The sequence below is a fragment of the Centroberyx gerrardi genome, chromosome 13 (assembly GCF_048128805.1).
Source record: "Centroberyx gerrardi isolate f3 chromosome 13, fCenGer3.hap1.cur.20231027, whole genome shotgun sequence".
Taxonomy (NCBI): Eukaryota; Metazoa; Chordata; class Actinopteri; order Beryciformes; family Berycidae; genus Centroberyx; species Centroberyx gerrardi.
Genome location: NC_136009.1, coordinates 14,471,961 through 14,491,937, shown reverse-complemented (window position 1 = coordinate 14,491,937; position 19,977 = coordinate 14,471,961). Strand labels below are relative to the sequence as shown.

General features: G+C 44.2%; 2 protein-coding genes across 2 annotated transcripts; one reads left to right on the top strand and one right to left on the bottom strand.

Annotated features, from left to right (window-relative positions):
* Positions 1-152: 152 nt before the first annotated feature.
* On the bottom strand, positions 153-10,488 carry vwa5b2 (von Willebrand factor A domain containing 5B2). Its single transcript, XM_071926900.2, has 21 exons — positions 10,350-10,488; positions 10,023-10,238; positions 8,897-9,122; positions 8,556-8,713; positions 7,999-8,130; positions 7,789-7,913; positions 7,324-7,500; positions 7,046-7,156; positions 5,952-6,154; positions 4,451-4,565; positions 4,070-4,255; positions 3,761-3,977; positions 3,278-3,612; positions 2,886-3,123; positions 2,448-2,795; positions 2,202-2,339; positions 1,871-1,999; positions 1,669-1,723; positions 1,229-1,312; positions 1,022-1,145; positions 153-926 (listed from the first exon to the last, which is right to left on the bottom strand). The coding sequence occupies exons 1-21, from the start codon at positions 10,486-10,488 to the stop codon at positions 153-155; spliced, it is 4,230 nt and encodes a 1,409-aa protein (XP_071783001.2).
* A 5,759-nt stretch (positions 10,489-16,247) lies between these two features.
* On the top strand, positions 16,248-18,064 carry LOC139932894 (COP9 signalosome complex subunit 7b-like). Its single transcript, XM_071926833.1, has 6 exons — positions 16,248-16,406; positions 16,653-16,728; positions 16,823-16,911; positions 17,076-17,278; positions 17,706-17,811; positions 17,894-18,064. The coding sequence occupies exons 1-6, from the start codon at positions 16,248-16,250 to the stop codon at positions 18,062-18,064; spliced, it is 804 nt and encodes a 267-aa protein (XP_071782934.1).
* The last annotated feature ends 1,913 nt before the right edge of the window (positions 18,065-19,977 follow it).

Below are 19,977 nucleotides of genomic sequence, written 5' to 3'. Positions count from 1 at the left end.
CATTAGTTTACCCTGCAGATAAAATCATACAGGATGTAGTTTTTCATGTAAAGGCATTGCTTCTTTGGAGTCACAATCGTAGGTAAAAAGTCAGTAATGCTACTGTTAATTAGCCCAGTAGATCTGGCTCAATTTCCCCAGTGATGATTGTCTCACATGTTATTGGGGTTATAACACAACATGTTGAGCTTGATGTTCTCATCCCAGTGGCGCAGCAGCAGGAACAGCTGTCTGGCAGCTCCCTTTAGCCCAGCCAGGTCCACTCCCTCCGGCAGCTCCTGACAGCGCAGCCAGAAGTCTGCCTTCGCCGCCACCAGCTCCCACTCCATGAAGTAGCCGGCGCAGCGGTGCTCGAGCCAGGCCAGAGCCACGGCCGTAGCCCAGCTCGAGCCCTCCAGGTCCTCCTGAGCCAGCTGACTGCTCCCCTGCAGCTCGGCAGCGACCGGCTCCACTGGAGATCCCTCACAGATGTCTGTCTCTGAGCCACGACCGCTGTCTGCCTGGCCGTGGCTCTGGCTCTGGCTCTGGGGGTGGCCACCAGGTAGCACCAGGGAACCCTCCTCAGAGCTGGGGAGGTCAGGGGGTGAGGTGACGGGGTCTCGGTCGGAGAAGTGCCGCCGACGGAGCCTCGGCTCCAGCGTCAGAGGAGTGTCATCCGGAGTGTGGTGGAAAGGAGGTGCAGGGGGTTTGGTGAGGCAGGAGGAGGAAGCAGAAAAGGTAACATGGTGATTAGTGGGACCACCAGGAGGCTTGGCAGAGGAGGAGATGGATGGAGCGCTGGGGGACGTGCAGCGGAAGGGCGGGCTGAGGCTGCGGCGGTGGAGGCTGTAGGGTGAGGCCCTCTTCAGGCGGTCCAGGGGGATCTGGACACAGTCAGAGTAGATCTCTGTCAGCAGGAAAGCTCCTGATGCTAGCTGGAGACGCACCTGAGGAGACACCACGCATATGGAGTCACGAATCTGTGTGTGCATGTGCATTAGTGCATAATGTGTTTGTGTGTGTGAGTGTGTGCGCGCATCACCAGAGGCAGGTAGTCTGGAGCTTCAGTTTCAACTTGTTTCTCAGTCTCTGCAGACAGACAGTGGGACTTCAGAGGAACCTGCTTTCCTGATGAAATAGAGGACCTGAGTCTGCCCAGAGGGAACCTGGAACACATACAGAGAGGTGTTTTATGTTTCTTTCACAGTTCATATTTCCCAACTGGCATTTGTTTGTGTGTAAGTCTCACCTCGAGCCAAAGAAGCTCTCCATTGACTTGCTCTCTACAGATCGTTGTGAGCGAGTGTATGAGGTTCCTGATACGGCTGGGGGGCTAGTAGGGTAGACACCTGCCCCTACATCTGAGAGAGGGGTGTGGAATGAAACATTACACTATAATGTTATATCAGGACAGTAATTAAGTAATGTTGCTTTTTTACCCAAGAAATGTTTACTCCACTATTTACTCCACTTTTTTTTTTAAACTACCACAGGCTTATCCTGGTTACCTCTGAACAGACAGGGGTTGTGTGTCTTACTCAGAGGTACTTTGATTAGTTGACAGTGAGTAGTAGTTCTGGTTCATCTCCACCCACCCAGATTTTCCCCAGTCAGTTCAGAGTTTTGAACCAGTCTTCTGGTGACAAACCTGCTTTAACCTAGACTGTTTGAGCAGGTGTTCGGCAGTACTTACTAGAATCCCAGGATGTAAGGCTACAGGGCGAGGCAGGAGTGTCGTCCTTGTCTGAGAGACACAAAGACAACACCACATGACCTTGATAATTTTACCACCATTTCACCACATTAACTAACTAAAACATGGTAACCAGCAATGGTGAGGGGGCTAGATACTTCAGACATGGATGGAGGTATCATCATACGGCTTATCTACCTGTGGAGTTCCAAGTGTCCTCTATCTCTTCACTGTCTCTACTGGAGCGCCGTCGGCCCAGACCAACAGAATAGGCCCTCTGCCTGCGACTACCTGACTGGGAACTCCGCCTGTTCCCCAAACGCACCCCTACACACACACGCACACACACACATACACATATACACACACACGGCACAAATGCAGAAGAAATGTGGCATTCAAAGGGGATCCCGATCCACATAAAGTTATGGAATCAAACCCTTGCATTGCTCACATTTTTAACAAATTATAACTGCTGGGTTTCTGTGTGTGTGTGTGTGTGTGTGTGCGCAAGGAGTGGGTAGCATACCTGTGTTTTTGACTTCTGTGTTGTCTGCCAAGCCTTTGCTGGGGTTGCTGTCAGTAGCCGTGAAGGTTGTGTACATGCAGATGATGTTACAATGCTTGCTGGTCTGGATAGCCTTCATACGGTGTCGCTTAGCTGGACCTAAGGAATCACACACAAGAACACCTGAACAGTAAGAGGTGTATATAGCACTTAAGGTAATTGTAAATCAATCAATCAGAGAAATGTTTTTTACACTCTAAACCTCACCATGTTCAATATCATTCTCCTTCTCTGCCATTTTCTCAAAGTCTCTGATGACAGAGCGAGCAGTCAGTTGATGAATGATCTCCTCCCATGGTTCCCCTCCTCTTCCTCCTCCTCCTCCTCCTTCTCCACCCCCACCTGCGCTACCCCCTGTTGTCCCCTGGCCCTCAGGGGGCCAGAGGTGCCCCAGGTCCACAGTGACCTCCCAGGACACAGGTCTGTCACCCAGCAGACCGTGAATAAGGGAGCGGCACTGGCCTGGAGGGGGGTCTGGGGGAACAGCAGTGAACAGGTACTCCGGGTCTGTGAAGCTGTCCCAGTCCAGAGGAGAGGCAGGGAACAGCAGCCCATCTGAGGGTCAGAGTGAGAAAGAGAGCGCTAGATGGATGGATGGAAGGAAGGAAGAAATGGATAGTCTTGCTTCTCTCAGTACTAGCTTACTGGAGTCGGTGAGGCTTCTGCGGGACAGTGCTCCTCTTGGGGTGGGCTGTGTCTCCCCGTCACTTTCGTCCAGCCTTCCTCCCAACGTTTGGTCGAAGGAGACCCTCTCTAGAGCCCTCCTCAGACGGTGCATGTCCAGCTCGCCCTGGGGGGAGGAGAAACTGCGTGCTGCCATGGTCGAGCGAGCCAATGTTTTTTGCCTCCTACGAGAGTCCTCACCTCCGCACAGACGGCCATTCTGCTTGTATGAGAAAGAGAGGGAAAAAACAAAGAAGCAAAATACACCTCCAAATAACAAGAAAAGCCCAGAAATGCAAGGTACATCACCAAAAGCTGTTTTTTATAGTGTTTAAGTGTTTTAGGGTGGATTGTTTCCTTTAATTCATTTTTACCTTTTTGGCCCAATTATCGGTGCTTTCAGCGGAGAGGTTCTGTTGCCATGGTGACTCTGCCCAGCGAGACAGGGTTGTCCTCTGTTCTGGAAAGGGCAATTTCTCGAGGCCCTGGGGCAGGGACCCCGTATCCAGCAGGGCACCGGAGGGAGGATCAGAGAGAAAGGGCCCAGCTGCAGAGTCAGAGATGGAGGAGGTGTGTGTGTGTGAGTGGGACTGTGTCTGTAGACCCCTCTCACTACTGAGGGAGCAGCGAGTGAGGACGTACTGCTCCTGGACATAGGAGCTCTGCTGGATTCTCCTTCTCACATCGCTGGACCAGTCTAGCTCCACACCTAGAGAAGACAACAATTAACTGTTAACCACTATGGGATATCCAGTAAGTCTATGTAATTTCTAAAATTTGTCGCCAGAATGTGCTTACAGAGTATATATCTATTAAGTATTCACTACATGTTTATGTTCCATTGATGATTTTCTGACCTGGGCTGGTGCCAGGCTCCGTGTCTCTGGCACAGGAGAACTCAGAGGAGATTTCTCTGGAGATCTCCCGCAGTGCCTCCTCCAAGTCTGTGCCATCTGCAGATGTCATCATGGGCAGGAGCTCCGAGGCAGGAGGCGGTGAGAGCTCGTCATTTGACAGGCCAAAAACTGAGCCCGCGGAGCCACGATGTACACCTTTATAGCCTCGCCCTTGAGCCTATGAAATAAGAGAGCTGGTTTGAGTGCATAGATACACAGACACATGCACACACGCAGAGACGCTCTTCCAAAGAATATAGTGACACGTACCTCTGTCTTTTTGACTTTGAATTTGGACATATCGTACAGAGTGCAATATCCAATCAGGCGATTTCCAGGGTAGAGCGGTGGGATCTCATTGGGTGAGAGAAGAGCCTCCATGTTGTCCGGCAGGTACCAGTCAATCCGCACATCAGTCAGCACAGGCTCAAAGGCCTTTTTCAGGGACTTGATTAACTGAGAAGTTAGATTGACTGTAGTCATAATACAGTTTATAACCCAGGCTGTATATTGTGTAAAGAATTAAACTGAGAAGGTAATATTTCTACAGGACTTGTGACCTGCTGAAAGACAATCATAAAGTACAAAAGCTTGGTGTTTTTTTGCAGTTTTCATTTTCCCCAATAGGTGGCAGTGCTGCACTCCTCTGACCTTGGGCTGGAGTCTCTCCTCATCATCCAAGAACTCCGTAGTCCCTCCTGTCAACTTGGCAACGCCCTGCAGGAGCCTCCTGCAGGCTCGGGGACCAAGGCCCAGGCCAAAACATCTGCAAAGGTATTACTGACATTCAATTACACTCACATCCCCCAAGAAAACTGAATTATGACACCACAAATATCATCTGAGATCTCTCTTTCCTTTCTACTCTGACTCTCTCACATTACTCAGTGCTCCTTGGTGCGATGTGCTGCCTGTGATATATGGATGCGTCTTTCTACCACCTGGTTTCCCCCACTCAAGTGCCAGCCTTTTTACACCTAATCAGACGTAAATATTTATCTTTTTGTGACACCTAATGGCATATGAAGGATACCTTGTGCCTCGGGGAAGGGAAATTTAGAGTCATCAAACAGACAGAACTGTTATTTGTGACACAAGCCATTTGGCTAATTAAGAGTCTGAAAAGAGCAGGGGACAGACTAATTGAAAAGGCTGAGCTCTCGAGTGCTGGCTCTAAAAAGAGCGGCTTTGTCTGGACGGGTAGATACTGTTTGTACTGCATGGATATCATATAAGATCAAGAAAGTAAATGAAATAAAAAATGAAATAAAAACCAAGTTTGGTGGTGAGTTGTGTGAAGATGTATCACCATAATAAGACAGTAAGCCTTTGGTTTTTAGGGTCTGGGGATAGATAGACTCCAACGTTAATAACATTCATTGAACTTGGTAGAATTACATGTTAGTGACCAAGAAACAGCACCCATGTGCACAATTGGATAGGGACAGCCAAAATACAGTGTTGGACAAAGCCGTTCTAACAGGAGAATACTAATGAGGGATAAATGGAGTTATTGAGCAATGCCCAAGGGAGCAGTGAGGGACTGGGTGAAGCCAGAGGGGCGGGACGCTCACTGCAGAGGAGAGCACTTAACGGGATTACTGGGCGGGGCTGAAAAATACCTCAGCCCCTTCTGTGCTTTCTTTCACAGTGCTTCGATCACAATCAGTTCTTCATGCTCCCTGTTTGCTTCCTTAAGTCTTCCTCTCTCTCCCTTTCTCTCTTTCTCTCTCTCTCTCCTCTCCCTCCCTTTCTCTCTCCCTCTCTCTCTCCCCCACTGTGTCTCTGTCATATTTCTCACCTCATTCCTCCTGCACTCACTGTCTCAGCTACTCCCCTCCTCTCTTTTTTCTTTTCCTTGTTAACCAGTTATTCCAATTAATGTCCATTTTGTATGTGTTTTTGCCAAAGACAGGCAGGTCAGGTGAACTGGAGACTCTAAATTGCCCATAGTCGTGAATGTGAGTGTGTTTGATGTAATATGGTATATGACATGTATATGATATGATATGTAAAGCCCTTTGAGACATGCTTGTGACAAAGGGCTATATAGATAAACTTGTCCGCCTCACACCTCTCTGCATTGTATACTTCACAGTGATTTCCATACAGTAAATATCTATTTGGCAGTTTTGTTTTTGAGCCCCCATACCTGGCAGCGCATGTGTTTCTGCGGACCAGCTCCAGCACTTTGGCCACATTGCTAATGGTTCCATCTGTGATGATGAAGACCTGGCGCGGGCACGAGCGCTGCATGGGCTGCTGGTACACCCAGGACAGCGCCCCCAGCAGGTTGGTGCCTCGCATGTCCGCCCTCATCCTCTGGACATACTCACATGCCTGCACTAGAGTGACCTGGTGTGTATACATATATATACACATATATGTATATACAGAGAAAGAAAGGGGGAGATGGTATCAGATCTACAGTAGAATAACGATTACAGTAGAAGAAAGAAACCTATAAGGCAGTGAGCATCACATAACAACACCTGTCCAATTACATGTCCTTGCCTGTGTAAACATCATCATCTATGTTGTTGAGATAAATTCATTATGTTTGATATCAGATGCCCCAATTACCCTGTAAAGGTTAGAGAAGAATTGAATCAATCCCTGTCCAATAAAGAGAGAGTAAACATACACAGTGGTAAGCACCTGCCTTAAAGCTACCTCAAATCACACCGTGGACAAACATGGCTGACAGGAGAGGGGGTGGAAGGATATCTCCTACCATAGTTAAAATGCATGAAAGGTCACCATATGGTCCGGAGTCTGTGTAAAGACTGTTTGTCCTTGCAGACCCTGGTCTGGCTAAAACCTGATACTCTGCTACTAAGGCAACCCAAGGAACTGACCTATTGCCTGATTACTGAGGAACAGAGAACGGACAAAACAGAACAGAAGGTCCTGCATGGATCAAGAACATCAGATTTCAGAAAACATGATTGAAAATAGCTGCGTGCAATGTGGATGAAGTATGTTTTTCCATGTTGAACATACACAATGTTTGATATTTTGTGTGAAGGGCAGACTCATAGAGCATCCTCTATCCATCTCTGAGATTAATATATCAGTTATTTCACTGGAATCCTAAAGTTAAAACAATGCAGATTCAGACAACTCTCTATTCTGAGATAGGTAATTGGATAATGTACTTATTGTACATCGCTGTACTTATTGTAATTCGCTTTGGACAAAAGCATCTGATAAATGACATAATGTAATGTAATGTATAAAACCAACATCGGTGCAGAGCTTGCTGGAGGTGAACAGGGCCTTGATGGTGGTGCCGAAGCCCACAATGTTGAGCATGGTGCCAGAGGGGAGACTCTTCAATGCTACCATCATGCCTTCCTGTGGAAGCAGGACAGAGTGGACAGGATGGGGCCATGTCAATATACACCATTACTTCTAAATGTGCAGTATTGTTGATTTCCTAAAATTACAGCATATATACTAGCCCCATATATACTATTCTCCTCTTCTTTAGCTGGTGTGTTTTTGCGCTGACTGGAGCTCACCTTTATGCGATGGATGTTGGTGCCGCTCATGCTGCCGCTACGGTCGATGAGGAAGAGCAGCTCTCTGGTGGCTTTGTGCAGCTCTGGAGGCTCACACAGCAAGTCAGGGCAGAAGTTGAGCATCAGCACGGGGCAGCTCAGGATGTCCTTGTGCTGCCGCTTCCTCACAAACTCCAACTGCAGGCAAAGTCAAAAGTCATGTCAACTTCGACAACCATTTCATGCACAGTTGTGTATCTACATAGCTGCATGGCTACATAGTGTGCATATATAGCCCTTCACAGCTTTATATTTGTGCTTTTTGAAATACTGGGACTTCAAGCGTGTAAGGTACATTAATAAATGTATTTTGGCAGTCCCTTGTCCTATGATTTCCATGCTACTTTCTGCCAGTTGTGTATCAAGGGCATGAAATATGAACAACAAATAAAGAGAGGAGGAAAAGCAGTGTGAGGATCCACTAACCTTCTTCTCGGTTTCTGAATCTTTGCGCGTAGAGCGAATGAAATCACGGCGGGAGGAGATCAGCTGCTCATATTGGCTGAAGGAGAGCCTGCCTCTCTCTAAAATGACCAATGGGCTGTGAGGCTCTGTGGAAGAGTTTGTGGTTCAAAGTAATGTTCAAAAAGCAGAAAATAAAAACAGCTGCAATAAAGAATATTTTGCATGGCTCACCACTGAGGTGCAGAATGACCTCTATGTTCCTGTCATACGGATGCTCCTGTGCCAGTGTGATGTAGGTGGCAGAGGCACTATGGGCGCTGGGGTCTGCATCGGCCCTCAGAGCGTGAGTGGGGCTCTCCAGTCCTGGGGATGGGTTTAGGAAGAGATACGTACAGTACTTAAAATGTAGAGTTAATTATAAAAGCGCTATTTTTGTCTCGGCTCTATTAATAAGTAATGAGTGATGATGACTTTAGTCATGATGCATACACACCAATGATGCATATTACATAGTAGCTTGAGTATACTTATTTCCATTTGTAGAGCACCGGTGGAGCAGATTAATTCCTCCTGTATACTCCTAGCTGCTTTGCACCTTGTGTTCTGTTTGGATCCAGACTCTCTCTCTCTCTCTCTCACTCTCTCTCTCTCTCTCTCTCTCTCTCTCTCTCTAAGCCCAATAACTCTGCTTTCTGGCTCGATCCCCCACATATATTTTAGCTCCAATACTTCACCGTGGGTGAGTCAAGAACCCCTGAGTCTAAATCACTGGAGGAGACGGGCAGTACCAGCCAGTAGGCATGCCCCTCTGACCAGCAGCTGGAAGTTGAGTTCATATGGTGCCAGGTTGGCAGCTGGACTGGTGAAGATGGCATGGGCGCACTGCTGCTCAGAGCCCAGCGCCCGTTCTTGTTTGCCTGAGGTGGCACCGAAACAGCTGGTTGGCCTGAGGAGGAGATTATTTGAGAAAATAACTCAGAAGACTGTAATATACTGTATTTCAGTGCTGAGTCATGGCAAACGTGCAGTCATTTGTCTAGATTACAATAATTTAATGAAATGTACAAGTTTAGAAAAAAAATGTCAACATATTTTCACTGTCAGTTGTAACAAATATATTGTTGCATACCCTGTTTCATCTGATTTCCCCCCATTTTCACTTTTGCTTGCAGTCATCTGGCCTTTGACAACTGGGGTAAGCAATGTGGGGTAGATGATGCGGATTGCTCCATTTTCTAATGTGGGGAGTTCTAGTGTGGTGCTTATGATAATAGACACTATATCCATGGGGCCAATGACTCCTGTACCCATGATGAAGGTGGTTCTCTCCAGGTCCTCATCCAGGATCAGATGCCCTGGGGGCAAAATACAGCAGTTATTCATATCAGAAAATAATGCATGGTTTTATCTTGAAATCAAAATAGCCAAAGGTTAGAAAATAATTACTTGAATCTGTCTTGTGTTGCATGTGTGACATTTTCCCATATCCATGATGCCACAGTGTCCAGTGGAATACTAATATGCACGTCCAGTTGATATGTTTATGCTAAGTGAAAGCCATTTCAGTATTAGGCAGGCAGCCAAATCCATTTTCCTCTGTTGTCTGTCCTTAAAGACTCTCCCTCTATCCTCAGTGAGGCTAAGACAGGACTAAGAAGGGACACAGCTGTATTTGTATTCAGATAGAGATCAAATCAGTAGAACATTATCCTTAGGTTCCTCAGTGGTTGAAATCATCAGATTTGTGTTTCTGTTATATCTGCAAAGATACTTTTTATCGACAGGCAAAATACAGTAGGTTTGAAAAATGTGTGTTCTTAGAGGAAAGCAATTTGCATGATGCATTATAGGAATTTCAAAACAAGGACATATAATACAGTACATTCCTTGGTGTTCAGATATTCCTCATGAGGTCTGTGTTTTGTAAAGGCCTGATTGTCTTTGTATTAAACAGAGGAGGACCAATGACCAGTGCCTTCTTGCGGTATCCATAAATAGATTAGGCTGATTACTGCTCAATAATTGTGGGCTGATTTATTAGAAGGTTGTCTTGGATAATGGGTGAATCAGTAGCCTTGGCAGCATGGGGAAAGCTGAATATTCAACATAGAGGCATATTTCATTTCTTAGATGCAGACGCCATATGAAATCATATCAGAGAAATATATGGGCACATCAGCTCCCTGGTGTAACTCAGATTTGTTCCTCCATTGCCCCCTCCCTCCCTCCCTCCCTCCCTCCCCCCCCTCCCTCACCGTTGGTGCACTGCATGTCTAGGTTGGAGCTCCCGCAGCAGCCCCACTCCCGGCCGTTCCCACACTGGCCGTCAAGAGCCGACCCAGAGCAGCAATCCAGGCAGCAGTCCTTCAGCTTCCCTCGGCTCTGGATCTGCACCCCCACCAGCCGGCCTGCGATCACAGCCTCAAAGCCCACCACAACCTCCTTTTCCCCGAGAGGGTACACGAACACACCTAAAGAGGGGTTACACAAACAGAGGCACAAAACAGGGAGTCCAGACTTCTGCTCCAACCCAGCAAACAATCAAGCTACACAACATGATAAAGGTCTGAAGCACATCTCACCTTCAACAGACTCTGTGTCCGCGTTGGCGTAGGTAAGCTGTGTGGTGATGCCCAGCGAGCAGCCGTTGGCGCAGGACTTGATGCAGGAGGCCTTGAGTAGCAATGGTTCCCATGTGGATCGGTTTCTCAGTCCCACCATCTTCTCAGGACTTCGGGGCACCAACAGACCTTTACTCTGCTGGGTACACAAGAACACAGGTGCAGGGGCCGGTGAATTGGTCTGAGCCAAGTGGAAGATGTATATGTGAGTGTGCATTTAAATCCTCTCATTTTCCGTTCTGTGTTTAATCACACTGATCTTGAGAACACCAAGCCACCAAGCAGCAAAATTGATTAAATCAGCACTGATTTTCACCGCCTTGATTAAATACATCTTAAATGGCATAACTTTCACATTTTTTACCTATATAACTGCCAGATATCTCTTTTTAAAGATATCAGCCCTTAGACATGTAACCAAGCTATCTCCTCTCTCCAGGTCCTTAGCAACCAGCTCTGAGTGTTTGAGAGTAAGAGGCCTGGTCAATCATTAACATTGCAGGTCAACACTTACTACTCTATGTTTCATGCGTGGCATATGCCATCGATGGCCAACCTCTATGCAAATCTCACATGGACTCACAACTACAGCCTTCCTCTCACCTAGCCACAGGGAGCAAGATGATAAGAAATGGCTGATTATACTCTGCTGGGTTTGTGGGCCAAGACAAAAGGCTCAGTATAGCAAAAGGTGGAAATTCTCTACAACAAAAATGAAATAAAAAAACTTAATCAAAAATAATTTTCACACTAATCCCAACTTTCTTCAAAGTCTGCATTTGTATAACTCAAGCTGTAGGGAATGACACAGTAAATAACCTTCTTCATGACTGACCACTTAATAAGTGCAGCAGGTGCAGAGACCAGAGTTAGATCACAGCTCACTGAATGGTATATTGCACAGAACTGTGTCTGTGTGTGTGTGTGTGTGTGTGTGTGTGTGTGTGCGTACGCATACGTGTGTGTGTGTGTGTGTGTGTGTGTGTGTGTGTGTGTGTGTATGCATACATGTGTGTGTGTGTACGCGTGTGTTTGCTCTGGTCCAGGTAATGGTCTTTTCACATCTACCTTTTTAACAAGATCAACAGCCTCCATCTGGCTACCGTGCTCTCAGCTCATAACAGGCAAATAAATGCCTGGTTTGTTAAAGTAGGGCAAACTACTGCAGCCAGAAAACACAACAGAGGAAAAATACAACGCAGCATCCCTGTTCAGACTGCTGAGGCTCAGAAATGTGGCAAGCTGTTGAAGCCTGCCACAAGCCGCTATAGCTTTATCACCAAGAGAGAAGAGGTATTGCATAGATAATTTTTTAATATATAATGAGGACTGTGTGGCACACACACACACACACACACACACACACACACACACACACTTCCCTTAAAGTTCTGTCTGAAACTCAACTGCAGATAAGTTGCCTTTGTAAGGAAGCCACATTGGTTATTCACACATTGGTCAATATACAAAAATATGACAATATTCAATAACACATTCTGGTGAATGGCAAGATTTTTTGTTATTTAAAAAAATATTTATATTAATAGTAAATCAAAAGCTTGCCAAGTTAAAATCATACATTTGGTCTGTGTGGTGTGATATTCCTGTCTGGGTGTTTGCAGTAGCACAGCTGACCAAGAGTTACAGCAGTAGGCAGTGCTGCAGTCCCCTTTGGCAGTTAAAAGCCCCAGATAAAATGCAAAATCACCCAGGATCACTTACTGTGTTTCTGTCAAAGGTGCTCAATGCAGTATCTGTTAATCCGTCTCTGTGTCCAGTCTCTGCATCACTCCACCATCACATCTGCTCGCGGGTTTCCTGATGATAAAACCGTGGGAGTTTTCCCGGTGACAGAAACCCTGTTCTCCTCTCTCTCTCTCTCTCTCTCTCTCTCTCTCTCTCTCTCTCTCTCTCTCTCTCTCTCTCTCTCTCTCTCTCTCTCTCTCTCTCTTTAGTGTCTCTCTAGTTATGTTGTCAACAGTGCCTTTGAAGAAAATGTATTTCTACTATCCAAAATAAATGTCATCTGCATGTACAAATACTTTTGTATACAAATACTTTTTGTATATTATGAAACATATCTCTAAACATACTCTGAAGTATATGTGAAATATATTTTTTGCAGCATGAGGCAAAGGTTCTATAAAATAAAAACGTCCCTGTCAATGGATCTTACTGCTCTGATCAATCATCAAAGTGCAGAAGTGCAGTGTGCTGCTCTGCAGCACAGCCTGCATTTTCTGTTGACTGAAGTGTCATCTGCTTACCTGCTCTGACCTGAACCACAGAGCTGATCAGAAACGTTGATCTTGAACCTGCTGTTCAGGCACAATACACAACCGTAAGTGAGACAGAGTCTGCTTTTTATCCAGACAATTGGCTGTGATGGTAGCAGCACCATAATTCATGGTTAATGGTTCGGCCAGGGAGAGGAGGGGGATGATGTGTATCTGCCTCTCCCACCAGGTCAGCCAGATCAGAGCAGACAAACCCTGCACAGCTGTAGACATGGGGGAGGTGAGACAAAGTCTGTTAGACCCCCATTCTACAGTGTTTTAGTAAGTCCTAGGCTACAAACCTGGAAGAATAAAATCACATATTAAAAAGGGAAACATAAGAACATAAAGTGGCAGGTCATGGCTCGCTTTGCCATCTGTTTTGTGGGATATGTTTATTTTACTCTATGTAAAATATTATGACAAAATAATATTTGTTACAATATCTCTCCTTTTGATTCAATTTCAGACTTTCTAATGCCATCTGCTGACCAAATCCCAAATGATCCAACCAGGAGGGACAACCTGACACACTTTGTATTCAATAATTTTTACTCAATATTATTTATTTCCTTTCGACAAGAGAAGAAATAGATTTCGAAAGGAAATTCATCATGGATTTATTAGAAATGAATCCCCAAATATGCTAACTCAGCTAGATATTCAACTGCAACATTATACCTAATATATATTATATGATTTGCTGAACAAGGTACAAAATACTCAAGGTACAAAATCTCTTTGGCGGGTTCTTTTTTCTTGCTTCTGAAATTGATAGAAGGATGTGAAGGAGCTGCTGGACTGACCGGACATGAAGAGAGCACTGTGAGTCAGAGCGGAGGTTGAGGTCATCCCATGCGCAACATTCACTGCAGTTCGATCATCAGAGAAGTACATTTTACTGCCCGACAGAAACAGATCACCACCTCTGGTCTCTCTGTTCCAGACATTTTGAGACACACAGGGCGTTGCAGTTGGACATGATGGCGGTGTTGAATTCATATACTTTTCCAAGGTTGAGTCAGAAGATTGTGACCCATGCCACCTTGACAGTGATACAGTTTAGTTCTGTGTCTCAGTTGGTGTTTCCAGGGGTTGTGGATGCTGTCTGTCTGCAACCCATGCAAGACCTTTGGTGCACTGCAAATGTCTTAACTCCTGTTGTATCTGCTACAGATTGTCATGCATGTTGGTCTTCCCTGAGACAGTCATGTAGTTCAGGTTCATCAGTATCAGACACAATATCAGAGATATTTGACAAATGTTTGTAAATATCCAGCTTGTCTTAAATTCTACCATGGTGATGATTCAAATTTGCTTTATCATCAGTTTTCTCAAAAATAAAAAAAGACACGCTCTAAGAGGTCACTGTTGTGCTTCATTTACTGTAGCGTGACGATCCTGCATGATAGTGAAAGCTAATTCCCAAGATAAAATACACCATTTGCATTGGATCCTTTTCAAGTGACAGAACAGATAAGACAGGACATATTCAACTTTTATTGCTATGTGGTAATACTGTAGTAAGGGAAGGCTTCACAGTCCGAGCCAGACTAAGGGCAAGTGCTAAACACAAAGTGCCTATCAGTAACCAATGACCATCAGTTACAGTAATCCTCATCTGGAACAACAACCCATGATTATCTTAAAAGGCATCTGGCTGAGTAATCCCACTTCTTGAAATAACCATCTAACCATAAGCTTAATCATACTACTGAGCATTAAATAAGCTCAAGGAACAAACTGATGAAACAGCAGCTACACATTCAATTCATTTGAGTTAGTTGTGTGGAGCAAATAAGGTGTGGGGACTCTTCAGTCTCCCAGGTGTCCACTTGAAAATGCCACCAAGTTGGCCTCACTAACAAGGAATGTAGATGGAGACGATTCTAATAGAGACTGCTTTACTGTATGCCAGTCAATTGACATCCAATAATTATAGGATATGTTTTGAATTAATGTTTTTTTATTTCAGTAATAATATTACAATTACCAATAATGAAAGTAAAACTGTATTTGTGATATTACTCCTCTATAAAAATGAGATTTAAGATGAATAATTCAAAAACTCCTCCACCATCCCCTGATTCATTTTCCTACATTTCCTTAGATGAGAAATGGCACAAAAGTTAACTTTTTTCTCAGCGGAAGTATTCTTACTACTTTGATTTTATTGAGCAATAGGATGAAAGGAACATTCAACATCAATGAGAGAGAGAGAGAGAGAGAGAGAGAGAGAGAGAGAGAGAGAGAGAGGGCGGTGAGTGCCAGAATAGTGAAATAACCCCTTTTTGATGTTTGAGATGGGAGGCACTCTACAGTGTGTTTTGATGTTTTGTAGGCTATAGATCTTGAGCTTGCACTAGCTTGCACACACAGGTTCATGTCAGTTTTGGTCAGTGTCTTCCCAGTCTGTATCCCATGCTGCCTCCATGTGGCCAATCTTTTCCAACTGTCTTATATGAGATAATAGTTAAGAATTCATAAATGCTATTCCTTAACAATTGTAAACAGCTCACCTACAGCCTTACAAATTAGTCTGCAATTCAAGTGTTTAAAGTAGGCCTAACTGTTTTTGTTGTTTTTTGTAAAATAAATAAATAAATAAATAAAATAATAATAATAATATATTTTTTAGAATAGTAGAAGCAGCTCTGAAACAGAAAAGCCTCCACTGAAAATCTCTGTGGCTCTCTCTCTCACTGTAACAGTTACCATCTTTTCCAGTTTAATCTCGACAGAGCGACTCCAGATGTCATCACAGGTTCAAATTGAGAAAGAAAATACTCATTCCGGCATGTGAATGTTTGAAGTTGGCTCTGTTTGACATTAATCAGTCAGCTGGCATCAGTTGAAAAGAAATATCAAGTCACATATAACAAAGACTAGTGAGTATGAAAGTCACTTTAGTGTGAGTAATAGTAAAGCTTTTGTAAACTAATGTTAATTTAGCTAATAACTCTCTAGCTGTGGCTAACTCAGGTGAGCTAGCTAGGTTAGCTAGCATAATTTACTTGGCTAAAGTGTCTGCCTAACGTTAAACGTTAGCAGTTAAACATGCATTTTGTTTGTTTGTTTTGGGACAAGGAGGTTTCCTAAACTTTCTTAAATAGATACACATTCAACTACAGGCCCTCATTTGATAATATTTGCTCTTAAGGAACTGCATCTGAATAGATTTTTGTTGTTGGTATGATTTAGTGTGATGTGTTAGTATTGCACAACCATCTAATGTACACTGTAACTTTAGCTAGCTGGGAAGGGGGAGGAAAACATACATAGTTAGACCTACATAACCTACATGAGTATACATAATCTAAAAGTCATACTTCCTTTGTTGTGCTAATTTCTAGTGAATGCCGTAATAACGTTAGTGAAATTAAGATATTCTTCACTCTGTGGGGATATTTAGTCAATACTTGTTATTTGTAGCCAGCAACTTCTGTGCCAAGACTTAAAATGTTCTCAGCTGACGTTAGCTATAGCTAGTATAAAAGAAGCAAATCAAAACTACAAACAGTTATAGTTTATTAAGTCAAGGTGACGTTTGGCAGTACAATGTTAGTGTCTTTGTTGATCCCAGATGGCTGGGGAGCAGAAGCAAAGCAGCCAGCTTGAGCAGATCATGCTACTTGCTCAAGGAGCCAAAGGATCAGATCTGATCAGCCTCATCAACCAAGTGTTGGAGGCTCCTGGAGTGTATGCCTTTGGGGAATTTCTTGAACTTCCCTGCGTTCAACAGGTAGTGCACACATACATACACATACATTAAGTATATGCTTCTTACATGCCACTTCTGTCCTGAGTACAGTCACAGCAGAAGACAGTTATTCCCAACAATACCTGAGTGCAGTGTTAATGAATGTAATTTTAGGATTGTGACACCAGATGTCAGCGTTTTCAAGTCAGCTGTAGCTTCTCAATAATAGTGGACTGGGAATCATTGGCTGTGTACTTCATCTTGTTTCTCCTTTTCTCCCCGCTTCAGCTGTCTGGTGGTCCAAACAGGGGCTATTTTCAACTGCTAAACATTTTTGCCTATGGCACATACCATCACTACGAAGGTGCAGTGACTGATTTTCATTTACTTTCTGCTTAGAGTCTGCAGTTTCCTCTAATGGAGGGTAAGCGTTACATATATGTTGCTGTTCTTTGCAGCTTTAAAAGACACTCTTCCCCCTTTGAATGACATCCAGAAAAACAAGCTGAGGCACCTGTCTATTGTCAACTTGGCTGCAAATATGCAGGTAGAATTACAATCATGTAATTATCACAGTACTAATCAACACAAATTATAATTATTGTAGAACTTTAATTTTGTTCATTATTTCCACACTTTATCTATTATTCTACCTACTCTAGTGTTGATTCTGTCTGACCTACCCATCCTCCATCCATCATCATTCCCCAGGTTATCCCGTACTCTGTCCTGATGAAGGACTTGGGACTTGTCAGTATTCGGCAGCTGGAGGACCTGTTGATTCAGGCGGTGTATGCAGACGTGATTCGAGGGAAGCTGGACCAGTGCAAGCAACACCTGGAGGTGGACTTCAGTATTAGCAGGGACATCCCATCGGAGGGAACCAGCAGGATCACTAACATACTCACACAGTGGTGAGCAGACTTTTGTAGTTTGACTTAATTCATTGTTCAAAGTTTTTCCTGTATTTATTTTTATTTTTATTATGACTAAAATGATCATCCTGGTTATTTTGCTCGATATTCTGATCCTAATTACTCACAATTCTTAGTATTGATGATTTGAGGAGCAAAATTCTTATACTGCACTTTTGGCATCATATGTCAACATCTTGACTATTTCCAACCACAGCAGACACTCTAAATGAAATGTTTCAGTGTTGCCAATGTACCAGTATTCTATGATTAATTAATTCCTTGTAATTAATTAGTTGTGGTAACTAAAAGAGCAATATATGATTATGAATGATTAATTTGCAGCCCTACTTTGGCATATAACAAATAAATGGTTTGATTTGCTTCACTTGTGTTCAGCTCATTCTATTTCTGCTCACTGTGGCAGGTGCAGTGAGTGTGAGACTGTCTTAGCCACCATACAGCAGCAGGTGGGCAGAGCGGATGCGATCAGAGAGGCCCGCTTAGAAGCCCTACAGCAGACTGAGACTGAGGTGAGAAGAGCGAGACAGGCTGATGCAGACACAAAGAAGGCTTTGTTGAGTGAGTATTTGCGTCTGACCTCTCTCCCCTCAGGTAAGGAACATCCGCCGGCAGCTGCTGGTCAGCCCCTCTACATCTAGCAAGGACCTGGGCTCCCTGGCGGAGCGAGAGGAGGAAGGAGCTGTTGCCAACCCTAACCAGAGGGTTGAGCGCAGGCTTTCGCCCCTCAAAGTGTTCAAGAGCCCAGCCTCTCAGAATCAGTGACCATCAAGGCATCAGTCTGGGCCAATGCCCCGCCCCATATTGATGCTGGGCCCGGGACACAGAGGGCCCTTCTTGTTTTGCATAATTCCTCCAAGTTCATTAATGGTGATTCATGAATAGAACCTAAACTCTTTCATCTAATAATATAAGCTAACATTTGTTTCTTTATGTCACTGTTAATAGACGTTTTTTGCCAGTTGCCAGTTATTCAATAAAAATATTGCATTTTACTAATCTCAAAAGGGTCTATGAATTTTAAAAATATAAAATTTTTCTAATCTCAAAAGGGTCTATGAATTTTAATTTTAAAGGATTTATGTCTGAGCAATCTTTTTTTTCTTTTTTTTTTACTCATAAAATCATCATCCAACCCATGATTATTATGACATTTAGGTAAATTTTATATTGCATTATTGAACATTTGATGGTTGTGCATTTAATGGTAGTTAATGTGATTGTTGAGGTCATAATAGATCTAATTAACAACATGTCTAACAATGACCCAATACAGGCCTGTGCAGACGAGCTGTTTCTGCTTGACTATTGTCAGGGGGTTCAAGTGTCTGTCTGTGCTGAAATGTTGGGAACCCCTTCTCCCTTGCGTACCCCACTGACCTAGATTTCAATTGTTTTCTGGCTGAGACAATGGGAGAAATGGTTTCATAATTGAACACAATACCTGGGTGTTATTCAACACGATTGTTGTTAAGGTTCTCATTGTGGTGTGATTTTGTGTTGAGCATTGTGCGGTTACTTTATGTAACCTACTCATGCAGCCCCCCAGTGAGGAGTCTGTCCACCCTGGGGTAAAGATATATCACTTGTAGACGGGCCAACAGATTATTGTGTAATCGCTCGCATCTCTGCAGCCTGACCACTGCAACCACTGCTGTGTCAAACCCAAACATACTTCTCACATGGGCTGTGAAAAATTTACCAGGCCATGTTGCATAAAAACACATCCTCCCGAAGCAATCTGGTACTGTATAGCCATATCTTGACAGACAGTAAGACAAATATCCATTTCATGGGCTCACAAAAAATTTAGGCCAGACTCTAGACAGTTAAGTAATCTACATTCAGGGGAGTCTGTCGGCCCTAAAGAACAAAATAAACCTAGGGTATGACCCACTCATTATGTGTTTTTGGCCTTCATGCCATGTCAGCTCTCCACAGCCAGTCTCATAGTTTAAGTTCTCCCACATACGGAGGGAAATTGCCCGCTTATTCTTGAATTGAGGATCAAAATCTCATTTAGCCACTATGCTTTGACATCACAGACACCCGTCACATATATGATTGTTTGTATCCATCACTGGAAAGAGTAGATGAGATAGAACATCCCCAGTGGAGTTGTAGAGACAGAGACAGGCAGGCGGAGGAATAAAGAGAGGGAGGGTACAGTGCTCTATGCCCGGTGGATAGATGAAGAGTGAGCAGAAGGCAGATTAATCAAAGGACATCAAAGGCAGATGGATGAAGGGAGGGAAGGAATGAAAGAGTGCCGCCCGTTTGTCCCATGTCGTTCCCGCTCCGCTCTGCCTGAGCCTGCTCTCAGATCTCAGGGCCATTGTGCCGCACGGGTGCATGGAGGGGGCTGGGGCGCAACACACACAGCAAATACTCATACACACACACACAGGAAAGTCTGAAATCAACAGTTTGAAAAGGAAGAAATGTAATTTTCTATCTCTTCTATCTACCCCAACTCACACCCTCTCTCCCTGTCTCCTTTCTTCTGTGTCTCACACTCTCAAGCCTATTTTTGTTTCTCATCCTCACACACATAAAGTCGCTTGTAATTTTCCAACATCAAAGCTCGACCATTTGAATTTAGCAGAGTTGGCTGCACAAACTTTCACTGAAACATAAACACACAGTCACACACTCTCTCACACGTATGTTGTTGGCAG